We start from the raw sequence: 19,364 nt of genomic DNA on the forward strand, positions 1-19,364 counted from the left end.
AGTTTACAGTGTTCATAGTTACTGTAGTTTACAGTGTTCATAGTTACTGTAGTTTATAGTGTTCATATTTTACTATAGTTTATAGTGTTCATATTTACTATAATGTATTATCCCCACTATAAAATGTCCTAAATCTGCCCCCAAAACATTTGAAACATTCTGCATTAAATCAATCTGAGTCACGACTCTTACCGTTCTTCATACTTTTAAATCTTCTAAATGTTATTTCTCCTTCTGGCACTCGTGCTTCATATGCAGGACCGTAGCTAGCAAATGCCCCCTCCCCCAAACCAAAATCCGGAAATCGTTATAGAAACATAAAGAAAATTCTCTTCTTAACTGTTTAAGGAGTTTTAGACTATTAACTACTCAGATGCCTCCCCCCCCCCCCCCCCCCCCAAAAAAAAAAACCCACAAAAAATCCTAGTTACGGCCCTGATATGTTACCGTATTTAAATTGTAATTGGATAATTCCTCCACTATGGCTGATTACTTGGCATAAACAAACAAGTTTGTTTAAATTTCAATATTCTAATTTGCATACTTTTTTTTATCACCCGATATATTAAATTACCTTCCAGCTTGGAGATAACGGGACGATATAAACTTTTGGATTCCAAACTTTTCCCCTGGCCTCCCCACGTTTCCAATGCATATGTAACTGAAGTTGTCGTTATCTTCACACGTCAGTATAAGTTTATTCACAATTAATTATATGGTCAAATATTCTGATGATTTTTACTACCACATTTCTTTCATCACTTGGAGTCATCAAAGAAGAACGTACTGCAGTTATCAGACGGCCAGCCGGTATGACGTTATTCTAACAGCCTCGGATAAAAAGCCAAATTTCTCTGGTCCCTGTCAAAAAAAAAAAGGAAGACTGGAACATTTAAAACAACGAACACATAAATTACTATTGAAAGAAAAACTAAGGAATGCATACTTAATGAAATCCCAGCACATTTTAAACTGCAGTAATTGTGTGTTTCGAATACCTGTTATTGTCGAAGGAAGCGAGAAGAAACCTGCTGCAGCTACATTGATTACTTTCTTCGCTATATCCTCCCTCCCTCTCTCTCTCTCTCTCTCTCTCTCTCTCTCTCTCTCTCTCTCTCTCTCTCTCTCTCTCTCTCTCTCTCTCTCTCTCTCTCTCTCTCTCTCTCTCTCAACAAAATCAACTGAACAATATACATTCATTAAGCACTGAATGTTCAAGACATTTTGGAACGCTGTTATGGAGTTGGTACCCACACCAGCACCCACCTCATAGACTATCGCATGTTACTACTTTTCGTAGTTATAATTTACTTAACAGTGATGCCATATTCATCGACACACAGTCTAAACTAAATTTACTTAACACTGATGCCATATTCATCGACACACAGTCTAAACTAATAAAAATTGGACGTTTATAGGAAGCACTTCTCAAAAATCTAATACCAGATTTATGGAATATAATTAAAATTGTATAATATACTCTTCAAAAAAAGAAACGCAAAAGGGTACAAATGGGTTATAACTCCGATTTTATGTTTCCTACCGGTTCATGCTTTGTGAATATAAGGTCATTGCATGTCCCAAACACATTCCCACGGTTACATTCGATAAAACGCAGCTACTGTACAATAAAGTTCCAAAATGTGAATATTCGCAAAAACGCAGCCACGTGCAAACCATGTCACCACTGCACGTGCGTTGTCTGCACGTGCAACATGAACACCGACAGTATAAAAGTGCAGGGTGTTCGCTTGCCTGGCCTCTGTATCTGGCCGACAGTTGACAATCCAGGACATGCCACGTCTCAGTGAACCGCAGAGAAACAATGCCATCGGCCGACTAGACGCAGGCGAATCCGGAACGGCCGTTGCCAGGGCATTCCATGTGTCCCCAAGCACCATCTCCAGACTGTGGGACCGTTACCAGCAACATGGATCAACACGTGACCTCCCTAGATCCGGTCGACCACGGGTCACTACCCCCGGACAGGACCGCTACATCCGGGTACGCCACCTTCGGGAACGATTGACTACTGCCACCTCCACAGCCGCAGCAATACCAGGTTTGCGCAGGATATCCGACCAGACCGTACGGAACCGCCTACGTGAGGTAGGAATTCGTGCTAGACGTCCAGTTCGAGGTGTCATCTTAACACCACAACACCGTCGACTCCGACTGCAGTGGTGCCAGATTCATCGACAATGGCCTCAACTGCAATGGAGACAGGTGTGGTTCAGTGACGAGTCCCGATTTCTGCTCCGACGTCATGATGGAAGATGTTGCGTGTATAGGCGTCGTGGTGAACGTTATGCGGCAAACTGCGTGCAGGAAGTGGACAGATTCGGCGGAGGTAGTGTCATGGTGTGGGCAGCCATCTCACACACTGGCAGAACTGACCTGGTCCACGTGCAGGGCAACCTGAATGCACAGGGCTACATTGACCAGATCCTCCTGCCACACATCGTTCCAGTTATGGCCAACGCCAACGCAGTGTTCCAACATGACAACGCCAGGCCTCACACAGCACGTCTCACAACGGCTTTCCTACAGAACAACAACATTAATGTCCTTCCTTGGCCATCGATATCACCGGATTTGAACCCAATTGAGCATCTATGGGACGAGTTGGACCGACGCCTCCGACAGCGACAACCACAGCCCCAGACCCTGCCCGAGCTGGCAGCAGCCTTGCAGGCCGAGTGGGCCACCATCCCCCGGGACGTCATCCGTACTCTGGTTGCTTCAATGGGCAGGCGGTGCCAGGCAGTTGTCAACACACGCGGAGGCCACACCCGGTATTGACTCCAGATGACCTTGACCTTGGTGGTGTGTCCTATCACTTACTCACAATGGACTAGAGTGAATTGTGAACAATCCTGCAACATTTGGTAATTATCGGACTCACCATTCAATAATTAAATCAATTCTCCAAATGTTACGACAATGTGGTTTTGCGTTTCTTCTTTTGAAGAGTATATATCTCTACATATTTTCAACCAGTGAACTGAATACATATGAAATAGGGATGCCACGTGTTACTTTGCAATTATGGATATGAACAAATACAATATAAAATACGTTTTTAGAATAAAGTAAAGTTTGTTTTATTTAACGACGCCACTAGAGCACATTGATTTTTTTATCTTATCATCGGCGATTGGACGTTAAACATATGGTCATTCTGAGACTGTTTTTTTTTTAGAGGAAACCCGCTGTCGCCACATAGGCTACTCTTTTACGACAGTCAGCAAGGGATATTTTATTTGCGCTTCCCACAGGCAGGATAGCACAAACCATGGCCTTTGTTGAACCAGGTATGGATCACTGGTCGGTGCACGTGGTTTACACCTACCCATTGAGCCTTGCGGAGACTCACTCAGGGTTTGGAGTCGGTATCTGAATTAAAAATCTCATGCCTCGACTGGGATCCGAACCCAGTACCTATCAGCCTATAGACCGATGGCCTAACCACGACGCCACCGAGGCCGTTTTTTTTAGAATAATACCAGCCCTCAAAGATCGTATAAAACGTAACACATCTGTATCACAATGTTCTTGTTCATCTTTGAGGGTGGCTGCAGGATTCTTACATGGTCACTGACATGCATTAAATATTCGGAAATGTTCTCCAGAAACGCTCAGCCTTCCACATTACATCTCACCCACTGAAATTAAGTTTCAGGGCAGTCTGATGTTTACGGGAAGGGAGCACAACTTTTTATTGGATTCGCGACTGGCAAGTCAGTATCACAGTTTGATATTGATAATACTACCACTTGTCATGGGCACCTCTGTTAGGCTTCCGGATTTCACGAAAATATATTTCCCTGTAGAATGTCTGGAAAGTCTAGGAACCGAAATTCCGTTACCAATTATATTGTAACATAATCCTCCATTACTTTAATTACTTTAAAACAGTTTTCGATGGGTTCAGATGATCACTGGGTATGGAAACAAAACAAAGTGTTCTCAATAAAATTTGAAATCATGAGGCCTGCTAAGGCTATACATTCAAAACACTCCACAAGTAAGATATTCCAATCTAAAACCAACAGAGTTGATATGAAGTCCGGATAAAGGCCATAAAGCTTGCATAACGATGACAAAATCACCAGAATAAGAAGGGAAATGTCCAATTATACGAGTGAGATAAACCAAAACCTGTTTGCCAACAAAGTATGTCAAATATATAACCAATGGCAGGCAAGGCAGTATTCAGGGATCTCTCTGAAGTTCAGGTTGCTTCAACCTTTGACCCTATGAGATGCTATTAGGTAAACTGGTAACTTGAACACTTACGCTATTAATTTCACATTTCATACGTCAAATAAAACATCCAAATGTAGCATTACATTTGAGGTTCCTCCGCTTCCACGTGAACTTCAAGATGGACATTATCATCTTTGACATACCCTTTAGCAGGATTTAACAGGTCCTAAAGAAAACAAACACAAGAAAAAGTGCTAAATTCGTAGGAAATGAAAGAAGAAAAGCGTGCTTAATGACACCCAAGCACATTATAAACCATGGCTGTTAACAGCATAGCATGGCAATCGCAACACAAAGCAGATATTGAACAGTTTGGTTTTCAATGTACAATTACAATTTGTTGTGTTTTACGACACCACTAGAACACAATACTTAATTTTAATCATCGGCTATTGGTTGCCAAATATTTTGTAATTGTTGTTGAACACATATTCCTTTCATTTCATTTTAAAAACAATTAATTTATTACTGTTCACATAACCTTGCTTCGGTGGCGTCGTGGTTAGGCCATCGGTCTACAGGCTGGTAGGTATTGGGTTCGGATCCCAGTCGAGGCATGGGATTTTTAATCCAGATACCGACTCCAAACCCTGAGTGAGTGCTCCGCAAGGCTCAGTGGGTAGGTGTAAACCACTTGCACCGACCAGTGATCTATAACTGGTTCAACAAAGGCCATGGTTTGTGCTATCCTGCCTGTGGGAAGCGCAAATAAAAGATCCCTTGCTGCCTGTCGTAAAAGAGTAGCCTATGTGGTGACAGCGGGTTTCCTCTAAAACAGTGTCAGAATGACCATATGTTTGACGTCCAATAGCCGATGATAAGATAAAAAAATCAATGTGCTCTAGTGGCGTCGTTAAATAAAACAAAAATGTTTCAACTATAACTGTTGAGTATACACAAAGCAGCACGCTGAGAACTGTATATCTGAAGGTGATGACGAAAGTCGGTTAATTGAAAGAATAATCAGAGATGGTATTTAAATAAAGGCCCATTCCATTCAAGCAGATCACGTGACATTTCATACATCCTGGCAAATCATGTATATTCCCGTAAATCACACGGTGTACTTTTGGTATGAATTGGATATTGACCAATCAAAATACATGAAATTTCCCTGAACGGTAAACAAAATATACTTACATCCCATGAGATAAAATTGCTGAATCCCCAGTCATATTCTTGTGAGCTATACGTGTGCACTGTTCCTAAAAACAAAAGATTAAACAACATTTCACTTCAAGTTGTGCAAAATGAAAATTATAACCACTTTAAATTCCACAACAATTCAATATGTGTAATGTAATGTAATGGTTTTGTTAACGTTCTTTGCTCCAGGGCTAAAATATGGAGCAAAACCAAATATATATAAAGTTAGAATGGACCATCCAGTCTGTTTCACACCCATGTTGCATCAAAATTCAATTCCCCTTCCCTAGTGGCTTAGCTACATGCCAGATGCATACAAACGCTCTGTGCGGGCCATTTTTCAATCGATTAGAAGGATCCCCCGATTTCATACATTTACTCAATTTGCATATTACGCTCTACAGTATCTCTCAAATGGTACATAAATGAATAAATATATCCGTTTTGATTAAGGGGTTTTCTCAAAACTCCCAACCCGTGTCTTTGTATTTAAACATGGGAAGACACTTTACCAGCACATGTATGGTTTGCGAAAATGACGTTTAATTTATTTTTAAAAACCTTATTGTTGTTGTTGTTTGGGGGGGGGGGGGGGGGGGGAGGGGGTATGTAACAAATAGAATACTAAATCCGTGTCTGTTTTAAACAAATTAGCTGTTAAAAAAAACACCACACACACAAAAAGACACCACACTATCTAACGGCCACTCGTGTATCTATAACAATTTGGCACATTCAGTTTGTTTCCAGTGGCCTTGGTCTTTATTATATGTCCAAATGCATTTTATGCAAAACGGTTAATGCACGCACTATGTAAACTACGGACAGTGGTTTTAGGCATAATATGTTACATACTACGAATAAATGCTGTCCTTCCATAACACTGAGGTAGTATCTTTAACTCCGCCCTGGCTTCACATGACCACGATCTGAAACGAATGTCACTATTACAAATTCACGTGAATATTACTCATTCTGAACAAATAATCAATGGTTAAATCTGCTGGTGATCAATTGTGTGTCGTTTGTCTTGTTAATCAGTGTAAAAGTGCCTTTAGCATGATCGGCATAAAACGTTATTGCATTGTTTACCATTTCTTATGATTACTTAAGATTTACTTGGATGACACTTATATAGGTGCATATCTCAGCTATCCGAGTTGTCTGTCCATATTCTGATGAAATTCAGCAAATTTCTAATATTTTTTGGTGGTCCAACTTCTATCCTACATGTATTATAATAACATATGTATTCGCTGGAAACAAAATCATCCTGTACCCCACATAAAATGGTTTCAACGTGCAAAGTTGATAAATGGTTGAAATTTGGTTATCAAAGATGATGACTCACGGTTACAACAGAAATTAGGCAAATGTTCCCATAATGTTTACAAATGACAAATACATAATTTCTTGAAAATTATTTGATTTATACTTCATTACCGTTAACCAAAGTAAAAAGTTTTGTTTTATTTAACGACGCCACTAGAGCACACTGATTTTTTAATCTTATCATCGGCTATTGGACGTTAAACATATGGTCATTCTGACACTGTTTTTAGAGGAAACCCGCTGTCGCCACATAGGCTACTCTTTTACGACAGGCAGCAAGGGATCTTTTATTTGCGCTTCCCACAGGCAGGATAGCACAAACCATGGCCTTTGTTGAACCAGTTATGAATCACTGGTCGGTGCAAGTGGTTTACACCTACCCATTGAGCCTTGCGGAGCACTCACTCAGGGTTTGGAGTCGGTATCTGGATTAAATATCCCATGCCTCGACTGGGATCCGAACCCAGTACCTACCAGCCTGTAGACCGATGGCCTAACCACGGCGCCACCGAGGCCGGTTTACCGTTAACCATATACCTTGCATAGGAACCTTTTTATGTGAGTATATATATATAGATAGAGATAGAGATAGAGATAGAGATATATAGATGGATGGATGGATAGTGAAACCCCTCTAAACCGGAAACCTTCGGGACCAAGTAACATGCACGGTTTTAAGAGGTATCCAGTTTAGAGAGGTTAAGTTTTGTACCGATTTTTAAAAAAAGACCGTGCAAAATGTCCGGTTTTGAGCGAATTCCGGTTTACAGATGGTCTCGTTTTGAGAAGTTTCACTATATATATATATATATATATATATATATATATATATATATATATATATATATAAACACACACAAAAAACCACTGGTTGTTTCAACTCATTACAAAAATGACGGTAGTCCACTAGTTCGCAATTTTTTTCTTTTCTAAATGCAGTTAATTTCATAAAAATACATATAATAGCAAGGATGAAAAACGATATAATTTGAATAAATAAATCAAATTGCCTTCGGTTTATATAGGATTTTTAATATATATATTTTTTTTATTTATGCTACAACGTGTTAATGTGAAAATCATGATTATGTACATAACCAACTCCGGTTGTCAGCCCTCGATATGAACACCATCACAATTGGGAGTTCTCCCAGAAGTATCCCGTAGTCTAAGGCTTGCTGGTATTTATTGGTTACAAGATAAAGAAGCACTTACGTGACAGATCTATGACATGTAGTCCGATATCTACTCACGGTCACCGTTACTGAATGGTTAAGTCATCAGCTTAAAATCTATAATCAAACATTTACTTACTCGGAATCACTTTCAGTATTGCACTGTAGATAAAACCCAAGACTTTTCTTTCCCTTCACTAGCTTTGGCATCACCATTATATTCCTAAAAATATCGAAATAATGTTTAATGTTTTTTTCATTAGTGATTATTTACTATACTGTTTATCATAATATGCAACATTAAACAATTGATTTTTATCATAATATGCAACATTACACAGCTGAGGTATTTACACAATAGAGGTTTGGAAATACTTGTCATGCCGTACACTAAGTGACATGTGTAGCACCTATAAATGAATCAAAATTGTTGATTATCAGCGTTGCGACATTTGTGGTTAAAACCTTTGTGACATTTGTCATCGGTCATGTGACATTTGTCAATGATTCCGACATATGTGGGAGTAAAAGTACATTAACGTAATTTCGTACTTAGAATCTTCATTTCTACATATACCTGGTATGTAATTAATATATATATACATATATATATATATATATATATATATACATATATATATATACATATATATACACATATATATACATATATATATATATACATATATATATACACACACACAACATGAATGTTCATGGGCAGATCCAATTAATAAATTCAAGCACATATAAATGGAACGCTTATTAGCGTCATGAAAAAATATCAAAGAGTTTAATCTCACTTAAAACTGAAATTTATTAAAACAAAGTAATAATATGATCATTATTGATCAATATTGGTTTAAATAAAAATAAAAAAAAGATTGAAAGTATGTTTTATCCAGATACGCCATACAATAATAGGTCCAAGTAACTTATTAATAAAATACGTTGGGGGAAACCAGTTTAAGTTTATTCAACCCATCTTCTTGTCGTGGATTAATTCAAAACTGTATTTCCCCAGAGATCATTGGTGATGTCAGGGATAGGGCCATGAGCCATTACCTTACAGGTAATGTATGTACACACACACATACACGCACGCACACAATATTAACAAATAATTAAATAAAAATTGTAAAATACAAAACGAAAAAGAAAAAGATGCAATTAGTTCTGATTAGAATATTTTAATTTACATCATATGTTTAGATGCAACATCATTAAAACTATCTCCAAGAAACTGCTTACCATGGTAAATTTCGAATTATGTAGGCTGGACTGGCTACAGACTTGGTCAACGTACTAATTCTGTTTATGGTATACTGGAAAGTCGCTTCAGCCCTGTTTTTCTCTGAAAGTATAAATTATATACATGCAAAGAAAAAAATCCTGCAGATCAAAATATATATGCATGTCTTAGGCGCGCCGCTGTTCACTACTGTTGGGAATTGGCTGCCATCATCATTCATCGGTTGTAATCAGTCTGCACCGGTCTCGGTGGTGTCGTGGTTAAACCGTCGGACACAAGGCTGATAGGTACTGGGTCCGTCTCCCGATATCGGCTCCCACACAGAGCGAGTTTAATGACTCAGTAGATAGGTGTAGGGTGTATACTACCAAATCAAATCCCACAGACGACAATAGTAGCATATATGGCTAAAACTCCTATATAAAACAAGCATCTGAAAATCGTATGCACATGTGCTGGTAATTATAGACAGATATTCACATTATGGGAAAATTCTGTTTCTGCCTGCTCAGTATAACTATAAGACGAATATTAAACAGTTATTAAATTGAACAACTTGCACAGTTTTGGACTTTTTGTGTTCAATATATTCTTAATTTTACCTGCATCGTATAGTATAGTAAATATGGTACTGATTATGATGTTCTTGGGCTTGGTACTTACCTTTACACTGTTGATCATGACAACATCACATCAATATTGGTAAACATGGTGACTGAAGTTGTATTGGAAAATAGAAATGGTTATATTTGTCTGGATGGACCAGCATACAATCTACACCCTACGGTAAAAGTATGTTAATAATTTGAAATCTGGAACAGGATGATACCGTGTGATTTTCAAACTAACGGTATTTTGCCGTTGGTGCTATCTCCACATTTTACGATCAAACTCCGTACCTTTGACGGGAATACCGTATATACGGCAATACCGTACCACCTACGGTAAAGAGTTGGCAGCTCAGCTGCTAGTGGTTTTACCGTAGTTTTAACAGTGACATTTTTCACAGTATACCTGCACAGTATCAATCGACATAAACACAACGGATATAAATACTACCACCCCATACCATTAAAGTGAATCAGAAAAAATATTGGGGTTCAAGCTGCTCATTTCAAACAACGGGTAGCGTCTATGACTACCCTAGCTCCGCACACAATTTGAGTACTCTTTATACAGGTACCCCATACATCTTTCAGGCACAAGGCTACTTGACACAGTGGTACTAGATGAAATAAAATTGCATACATTTTTTGCCCAGATGCAACTCTTTTTTTTTTTACAACCAACACACTCACAATCACAGGACTTGTGGTGTTAACTTCTATATCAAAAGTCCGGTGCACCTCGAACGTTTACTCAGCCGGACGTTATTTGGTTTAGTACTACCTATACTGATACCTTACATTTTTCAAAAAGTGTCCAACTATGTGTTTTTATGACAACCAGGATCTGGTGTATTCTGACAAAAATTGACAACTGCACTGAAGCTGTTGTTTCTACAGTGCAACACACACACACACACACACACACACACACACACACACACACACACACACACACACACACATATATATATATATATATATATATATATATATATATATATATATATATAGTGTATAGTGTATAGTTTTGTACGCATGCAATATGCTATATTATACAAAATAAAATGTTTTAAAATAAAATCCCTGAAGATATTCACTGTCACTTGTGTTGTGTGTGTGTGCTCAGCTATATATGGAGAGACAACATGGATATTCTGAGTACCTCAACTACTTTAAGAATTCCACTGAAACACATGTACTTGACTAACCCCTAGATTATGAAGAACTTAACAGGCACATCAAAGAAATATCACTATTAAACAAACTACAGTGTCGGAGGAAGGAAACATCAACGTGGCTGTACCTGTATGAAGTAATGACTTAATGTCCTGAACATCAAGTCACCAGGTGTGGGAATTTCAAGTCCACCGGCTATGCTAATTTTCATAATAGACCATCAAGACCATTGGCAGCCACCAATATTCCTCCCTATATTTTATTTATAGCCAACTATAGTTGGAGGTTTTAAATATTTGTGATATTTGCAATTATAATCCAGCTTTCACATTTATTTTTCATTCAATACTAAAAACAATCTGTTTTTAAATGACAGAATTACCTGAACATCTATTTTTTTGCATTATTTTCTAATCCAGATCAATATAATAAGTATATTGGATGTATTCCTACAATCTGTAATCAAGCATATTATTAAGCTAGTAAGCATCTGGAAAGTGTCTGATGTGGACATATCACTTCGCGACTCCTGCGGTGCTTTGTCGGATCTCCTTTGAAAATACCTGAGCAAATTGTCCTCTTGTTAGGCGAAAGTACTGTTGAAACTTCATCTCGTCAAACAGAAGCTCTCTCACTAGGTATGATAAGCGCCTTGTCTTTGGCGCTCTTTTAATATCGGATGTACCCAAAACCTATGTCTTAATTATTTGTTTTGCTTTTTTCGATATCTAATCAACAGCACAATCAACAACAATGACCTCTGCTGATACGCTATAGGTTTTGAGTGGTTAGGTGCCATTGCAAAACACAGCAGGAAAAAAGGCAGAATACCGCCGTGCCGTTTCGTTTCATGAATGCATAATTTGGGGTCATGTCGGTGTCAGTTATATAGAATTCCAGCTTAAGGGAATCGACTGCTGTGATTGGTTGAAATACTTTACTGGCCATTGGTATGACCAGCAAGGTGCGGGAATATTTATAAAAATTTTCACAAATCGGAAAACGAATGAATGAATGTTTAACGACACCCCAGCACGAAAAATACATCGGCTATTGGGTGTCAAACTATGGTAATGCAAAGAAACAAAGTGATGATCAACATCAATATAAAAATTAAAGATTTAAACAAAAACAGTGTAAAGAACTGTACAAAAATACAAATATCATAGATAGATACGGACTTTTAGTAACAATTTTAATTTTGTGCTGTATTGGCCATTCTCAAAGAGAATGTTACACCCCTGCACCACGGTGAGGTTACAGCTCGCGCAGGGGAAATAGGAAAACGGTGCACCGAACCATGGGCCTAAAACCGTGATTTTCATGAACATCGATTAATCGTCCCATCCCTACCCACCACCATTACGTTGTTTTTTGTTGTTGTGTTAGTGTACATTTAGTAAAATCACAAAATGTTGATAATTCTGAACAACCCATTAATAAAAGAATGAAAGAAATGTTTTATTTAACGACGCACTCAACACATTTTATTTACGGTTATATGGCGTCAGACATATGGTTAAGGACCACACAGATTTTGAGAGGAAACCCGCTGTCGCCACTACATGGGCTACTCTTTCCAATTAGCAGCAAGGGATCTTTTATTTGCGCTTCCCACAGGCAGGATAGCACAAACCATGGCCTTTGTTGAACCAGTTATGGATCACTGGTCGGTGCAAGTGGTTTACACCTACCCATTGAGCCTTGCGGAGCACTCACTCAGGGTTTGGAGTCGGTATCTGGATTAAAAATCCCATGCCTCGACTGGGATCCGAACCCAGTACCTACCAGCCTGTAGACCGATGGCCTAACCACGACGCCACCGAGGTCGGTAACCCATTAATAATGCCTGTAGCAAGGATCTAAATGTGTTTTGTGGAGGGGGAAACAATGTTCGCTTCTCAAACTTTAATTTGAGAGAAGCAGTTGTTGAAAGTAGTTTGGAAATTATGAAACATATAGCAGTGGCGGATTCATAAAATCCATTTGGGTGGGTGAGGGACAATAACGTTCGCAAAATTTAGGATGGGCACCTGGATCCTTTCAAAAGAAAAGCGTAGAACGTGAGACAAACACACATATATACTGAACAAAAAAACCCAGAAACTTCTGATTTGTACATATAGTATTTGTTGTGTTAAAGAATACATTGTGTAATGAAATTATATAGGTAGTATTAGCCTTGAGCTGTATTATCAGGATTCATGAATTTTATCGATTATTTTTGCACTGTTAATCGTCGACAACGTGAAATTCAATTTGCACGTGCATGCATGGTTCGACATGTCCCGTGTAGTATTCGGTCAATTTGTTTTACTTGTCTTACTGACATTGTTGTCAAGTGAACGAAAACGCTTCAAAATTTGTAAAAAAATTAACGTTTTTTACATTGTAGCATTTTTAGTATGCCAAGAATACCCAATAATTTACGCGAACGGGCGATTGGCATGCTTGATGCTGGCATGTCGACAGAAGATGTTGCAAGGCATGTTGGGAGTTCTAGTCGAGCGATACGAAATCTTCGCGTAAGATTTCGAACGACAGGAAGCACCAACGACTTGCCACGTCGTGGACGTCCGCGTGTTACAACGCGTGGTCAAGACCGCTATATCATGAACACGTATTTGCGCAATCGATTCCAAACTGCCACTGCTACTGCTGCTAACACACCTGGGCTTCATAATAACCGAATCTGTGGGCAAACTGTTCGTAATCGTCTGCGGGAGAACGGTTTACATGCACGACGTCCTTACGTCGGATGCGTTTTAACGCAACGTCATCGTCTTAATTGGGCACGTGTACACACTCGTTGGATACGGCGACGCTGGAATACCGTTCTTTTTTCGGATGAATCCAGATTTTCTTTACAACGTGGTGATGGCAGGGTGCACGTCTACCGTAGGAGAAATGAACGCTATGCTGATTGTTGTGTTCTTGAACGAGATCGTTTCGGGGGTGGGGGTTGTGTCATGGTCTGGGCAGCCATTGCCCATGGTTATCGTTCACCACTAGTCGTCATTGATGGCAATTTAAATGCTCAACGTTACCGCGATGACATTCTCGCTCAGCAAGTCATTCCTCTGTTCCATAACAACGCCAACATCTCGATTTTTCAGCATGATAATGCCACCTCTCATACAGCTAGAGAGACTGTAGATTTTCTTAGGACAAATAACATTGATTTCATTGATGACTGGCCCGCTAAAAGTCCTGATCTCAACCCCATCGAACATGTCTGGGATAGTCTGGACAGACGATTGAGGCGTCGTCCCAACCCACCCGTTAACGTCAACGAACTTCGTCAAGCGCTCATTCAGGAATGGAACAATATTCCACAGACAGAAATCAACACTTTAGTCAATTCTATGCGCCTGCGATGCACTGCAGTGGTCAATTCAAGAGGTGGTCATACCCGTTATTAAGTGGGTGTTTTTATTTTTAACCCCTACCACACTTGGTCAAAATTTCTCCCAGTTTCTGTTAACCTATGGCCATGATTTTTGCACCAAACGATGCATCATGGAACACTCTTTAAACGCATATATAACAATTATTCCCCCGGTTTGTTTTCATCAAGTTATGTTCAAGCAAAGTTAGCGGAAGTTTCTTATTTTGTTCAGTATATGTATATATATATATATATATATATATATATATATATATATATATATATATATATATATATATATATATATATATATATATATGATTTGTATTATCAATCGTGAAAATTAGGAATTCTGAAAATAATGTGGAAAGCAAATGTAGCTTGTAAAATTGATTGTCAGAAGACATTCTGAGCACATGTATTCCTGTCTGTCAAATTTCCAGCCTTGATGTTGAATGTTTTAAATTATTCAAACATGATGAATTCAAAACATGTTGCTATGAGTACTACTCACCAACTTTCTTTTTATTTTGTTTCATGCTATCGGTCATGGCGTCTAGTCGGAAATCAACTTTCATCTGAGTTGCCCAACCTCCAGTTGGGTTTGGTATGGACACAAACTCTCTACAGACTGGGCAGCTGAATCCTTTCTTCTCGTAAGCATCGGGTTGTTGATCAATGTAATCTTGAAGACACTTGCCACAGAACGTGTGGAGGCAGGGCAGAATTCTTGGCTTCTTGAAAATACTCAGACAGATGGTGCAGCTGAGATACTCCTGGTCAATTTCAACAGTCATCTTGCGTTTTAAGTTGGCCATTTGTATTTTCTGCAATGACATTGGTAAAATATTCAAATACAGATATGGTGAGTATTTTGTGGCAAAATAAAAAAAATCTAAATACTTTAATTTCTGTGGGAGCGTCTAGACTGGATGGTGTCATGCGTGTCTGCAAAAACCGCATGCGGTCAGACGCTAGCTCCCCACCCCAATAGTACCCACCCCAATGTCTACTTGCTTCCGCCGTGCCTGATCTAGCGTTACAAGGGATGGGTTGGTGTATTGAACAGCGTTACGTAACACACGTTTTATTAATGTGTTATATATATATATACATAATGACACTAGTCCAATAATCCATTAAGGTTTAAGCACGTTATCCTGAGCACACGCAGTTAAGCTATCTGGGGTTATTTAGGACAGTTGGGATAGTGGAGGCTTGAGAGATTCTCCGGTCTAACACTAATCCAATAATCCATTGAGGTTTAAGCACGCTATCCTGGACACACGCAGTTAAGCTATCTGGGGAGGTCAGCCACGTCATTAGACCACGCACCCGTCAACCAATCAGAGCGCAGGATAGGTCACGTGACCTAGCTCATTTGCATACATGATACCCAAATAGGCCCTGGTACTATTGTTGTATATATACAACTTCTATGATAATATACTGAACCGCTTTAAAAACGCAACATTTATTGTATCAGTCATGTCATATTTCATTTAATAATTTTTTTTAAATCAATATACATTTTATGACAGACCACACATTAGTGCTTTTTACTTTGAAGTTGATTTAAGGTAAGTCTCAGGATTTATGCATGAGTGAAACATTGTTGTGGCCGCCACGCGATTGGATGCACACGTTACATCTACGCCTCGATTGAATAGCACGTCGGATCGTTCCTTGGGGTATGCGCTGCAACTCTTGGATAAGGGTCTGCTCCAGTTGTTGCAGGTTAGCTTGTTGGGGATTCCTTGTATAGACCCAACGTCCCAGTTTATCCCAGAGGTGCACGGTAGGATTCAGGTCGGGAGATGCGTGACACCGAAAGCGTCTAGCTATCTGACGCATGAACATGTTGGCACACATCCCAAGAGCTTGATTTCGTTCATTTTCATTGAGTCTAGGCTTTTTCTTTGAAACAATTTCATAAAAGTTTGGTGTGTTTTTGGTGTGGTAACACTTTAGCACCAAAACATATCATAAAATTCCGTGCACGTTTCATTTGCACGGGCCTTATTATGGCTAACTGCATTCCGTGCACTCAACTGGATAATCAGGTGAACATTAGTGGTCACGTTTAGGCCTACTGATCATTCACAACGTATATGTGCAGTACAGCATTAAGACATGAATTATGAACAAAATATAGCAACCCAAAAACTTTGCGTATTTAAAGCGGTTCAGTATATTAGTTTCTAGTTAAAACCGGGTCTTAGTTTTCTGTTCTTTGTATATACAGTGTAACCTGGTATATCTATATTATCTATATCATAAAGTTTCTTGGGGGGGGGGGGGGGGGGGGGGGGGGGGGGGGTTTTGTTGTTCGTTTGGGGGCTTTTGTTGTTGTTTTTTTTTGTTTTTTTTGTTTTGTTTTTTAAGTTGGACTTTTCTTTATATATAAATTATAATATATATTATTATTATTATGGTACGAAATGACTATGGTGCGAAATGACTTTGGTACGAAATGACTTTTCACGATAGTATTATAATTGTAAGTGTCCAATCATTCTATAAAAATTGTTTTTGTAAATAATTTCAGATTGGTTTAACGTAAGAAGAAAAGTAAGTGTCTTGAAAATAACCAAACAATACTACCTTCGGCTCAGAAATAAATAACTTGTAGTAAATTTCATAGTATGAAAAAAGGCGTTTCTTGTGGGAGGGACTCTAATTGATTGGTACGAAATGACCATGATACAAAATGAACTTTGTACACTCTGTTACAATTCACTGAAAACGTACCTTTTTCGGTGCTGTTGGGTGTGTGGGAAACGTGAAATATAACTGAAATCTAGACGGATATATTAGTCGAGAATACGAACTAAGTATTTTCAGTTTCGGTTTCAATTAGTTTCCGGCACTGTTACCCGACCAGTTGCTCTCACCCTACAAAACGACGTAGCAATTCGTGCTTGAGTGGTTTAGCCAAGATCGACAATATAGGTTCTAATAGACCAAATCAATTTCTATTGCCGATAATGTTAACGTTTACTAGTAAAACTGATATAATCAGCGTATCAACACACCCAGGAAGTACAGCAATGAAAAGTGTGCCACTTCACATCTAATCTACTTGCAAGAAAATTGGTGGGGGGGGGGGGGGGGGGGGGGTGGTCACATACCATTTAAGAGATTTAATTAATGTTTTTAATAGCAACCGCCATTTTTGCTGAAAATTGCAGTTCCATTTTTCGGGGTACTCCGTTTCAGTTTTAACCTCTGGTATAAACTGCATAACAACTATATAACAAATAAATGGATAATAGTATTTGCACAAATAATCAATGTCACATATTACTACCAATCACACCCACAGCTGCTTTTAATCCGTAAATATTTGATGTACCTCGAACTTTGACACGGAACTCTCTTCAGCCCCAAGCTAGAGTATTGGACGCCTCGAAAAGAAAAGAAAATGTCTGCTCCCAGTTAGCAGGAATAATCACGGTGTTTTTATATACACTAAAATTACGCGTTTTTCATTTGTTAAAGTGTTAGTATGTTTTAGTTTACTCTCCCTTTAACAAAATCACTATTTTTACAAACAGGAATTTTTTTTGTTTTTAGCTCGTCTGGAAATAGATTTCGTCCAAAGCAAACCTTAATTGTTTTTCACAATATCGCCTGCTTTCAATGTTTTTTCCTCTCTTTCATACACAACATGTTTCTTACCTGCTTACCTTCTGAAATATTACTCAGCGAGATATTCTCGCTCCAGTGAACTCGTTAAACTTCTAACCAGCTGTCGGTCGCCATCTTTCTTCCTCGTCAGCTCAGGTGAGAATCCGGGAAGAAACCTATAGCTCAGCGAGTAGCTGGTTCTGATGTGTTACAGACGAATCGCTGGCGTGTTCTCGTTTGTAGCAGTCATTCCATCTTCTAAAGTTTGTTTCCTTTAAAGCTAACGTTAAAGTTTGTTTTGTTTAACGACATCACCAGAGCACATTGATTTATTAATTACAGGCTATTAGTCCATGAGCCAGACCGAAAATTGGTACCATCTGAGGGCAGCAAACAAAACTGTTATAATTGTTTTAGTACACCCTGGGAACGACAAAACAAAAATGGATGATGGACTTTTCAACAGCGTAGCTTGACCTAGTTATCACACTTTTTAACATTTATCATTCAGGTTGTCGAACAATCTGAGAAATCCGTGTTTTAGAGTTTACTAAAGCACTTATAAACCTTGTAGATCGGTACCCACAATGTTCTTTGTGGTTTTTGTATCTTTCGTAAGTGTTGATTAAGGACCCGAGAGGTGTAATGTAGTATCCTTGAGAATTTTTTAATATTCAAGATGGCGTCCAAGCTGGCTGTCAAAATAGAACTGAAAATATCTCCAATTCGTTATCAATAATTTCGAAATTGTTGATGTTCATGACGGTGTTTTAGGTAATAAGATGATTCATATTGAACTACTCCCAGCTAATCAAGACATTACAACATTATCTACATTCAAGATGGCTACCATAATAGTAGTCAGAACAAGAAAATTGACATTTATTTCATTTTACATCAACTATAGCAAGCTTGTGAAGTTAGGAACTGAGGTTTTTTTATTCACCAAGGAATATATTTACAACATATGCTAACTGACATATTGCATCATCATTTAAATCCAAGATGGCCCCGAAAATGGTTGTTAGGAATAGAAACTGGCTATATCTTGCATTCTATTTTACCCTAAACAATAATTTTTACTTCAAATACAGGGTTTTATAGAGGCAAGAAATTCAATTCTTGCATTAACTTTCTACTGAGAAATTTTATCGTTTCCAGAATTCAAGATGGTTAACAAAATCGCTGAAAAAAGGGTGTGTCACCTGAAACAATCTTTTTGAAACCAATTGCTAAATTTTGAGAGTGTTTAATCCATTAAAAATACATGTATATCTACAAGTAAAGTTATCTAAAATGTCATCTAACATAATAATTCTTTTGCTGACCTCTATGCGCCAAACTACGTTTGGACTATCTAGAAGAAAAGTTACAATCATATAGAC

At 38.5% G+C, this 19,364-nt stretch overlaps 1 protein-coding gene across 3 annotated transcripts; it reads right to left on the reverse strand.

The window, feature by feature from the left end:
- Nucleotides 1-383: 383 nt before the first annotated feature.
- On the reverse strand, nt 384-17,237 carry LOC121389016 (ubiquitin carboxyl-terminal hydrolase 7-like). Of its 3 annotated transcripts, none has more exons than XM_041520608.1 (8): nt 17,101-17,237; nt 14,864-15,176; nt 9,177-9,279; nt 8,065-8,148; nt 6,274-6,347; nt 5,413-5,477; nt 4,356-4,438; nt 384-861 (listed from the first exon to the last, which is right to left on the reverse strand). In XM_041520608.1, exons 2-8 carry the CDS (start codon nt 15,165-15,167, stop codon nt 819-821), a joined length of 756 nt encoding a protein of 251 aa, XP_041376542.1. In that variant the 5' UTR covers nt 15,168-15,176; nt 17,101-17,237; the 3' UTR covers nt 384-818. The 3 variants fall into 3 exon arrangements, with proteins under 3 accessions (XP_041376542.1, XP_041376543.1, XP_041376544.1); XM_041520609.1 differs by having other exon boundaries at nt 4,303-4,438; XM_041520610.1 differs by lacking the exon at nt 4,356-4,438.
- Between the last annotated feature and the right edge of the window lie 2,127 nt (nt 17,238-19,364).

The sequence above is a fragment of the Gigantopelta aegis genome, chromosome 14 (genome assembly GCF_016097555.1).
Source record: "Gigantopelta aegis isolate Gae_Host chromosome 14, Gae_host_genome, whole genome shotgun sequence".
Taxonomy (NCBI): domain Eukaryota; kingdom Metazoa; phylum Mollusca; class Gastropoda; order Neomphalida; family Peltospiridae; genus Gigantopelta; species Gigantopelta aegis.

Bases quoted from the DNA above. Each gene is read 5' to 3' on its own strand.
- LOC121389016 (XM_041520608.1), bottom strand. From the start codon at position 15,167: ATGGCCAACTTAAAACGCAAGATGACTGTTGAAATTGACCAGGAGTAT. The intron at 6,348-8,064 runs GTAAGTAAATGT...CATTCGTTTCAG, and splicing joins AATACTGAAAGTGATTCCGA to ATCGTGGTCATGTGAAGCCA. The intron at 4,439-5,412 runs GTAAGTATATTT...TGTTTTCTTTAG, and splicing joins GCAATTTTATCTCATGGGAT to GACCTGTTAAATCCTGCTAA.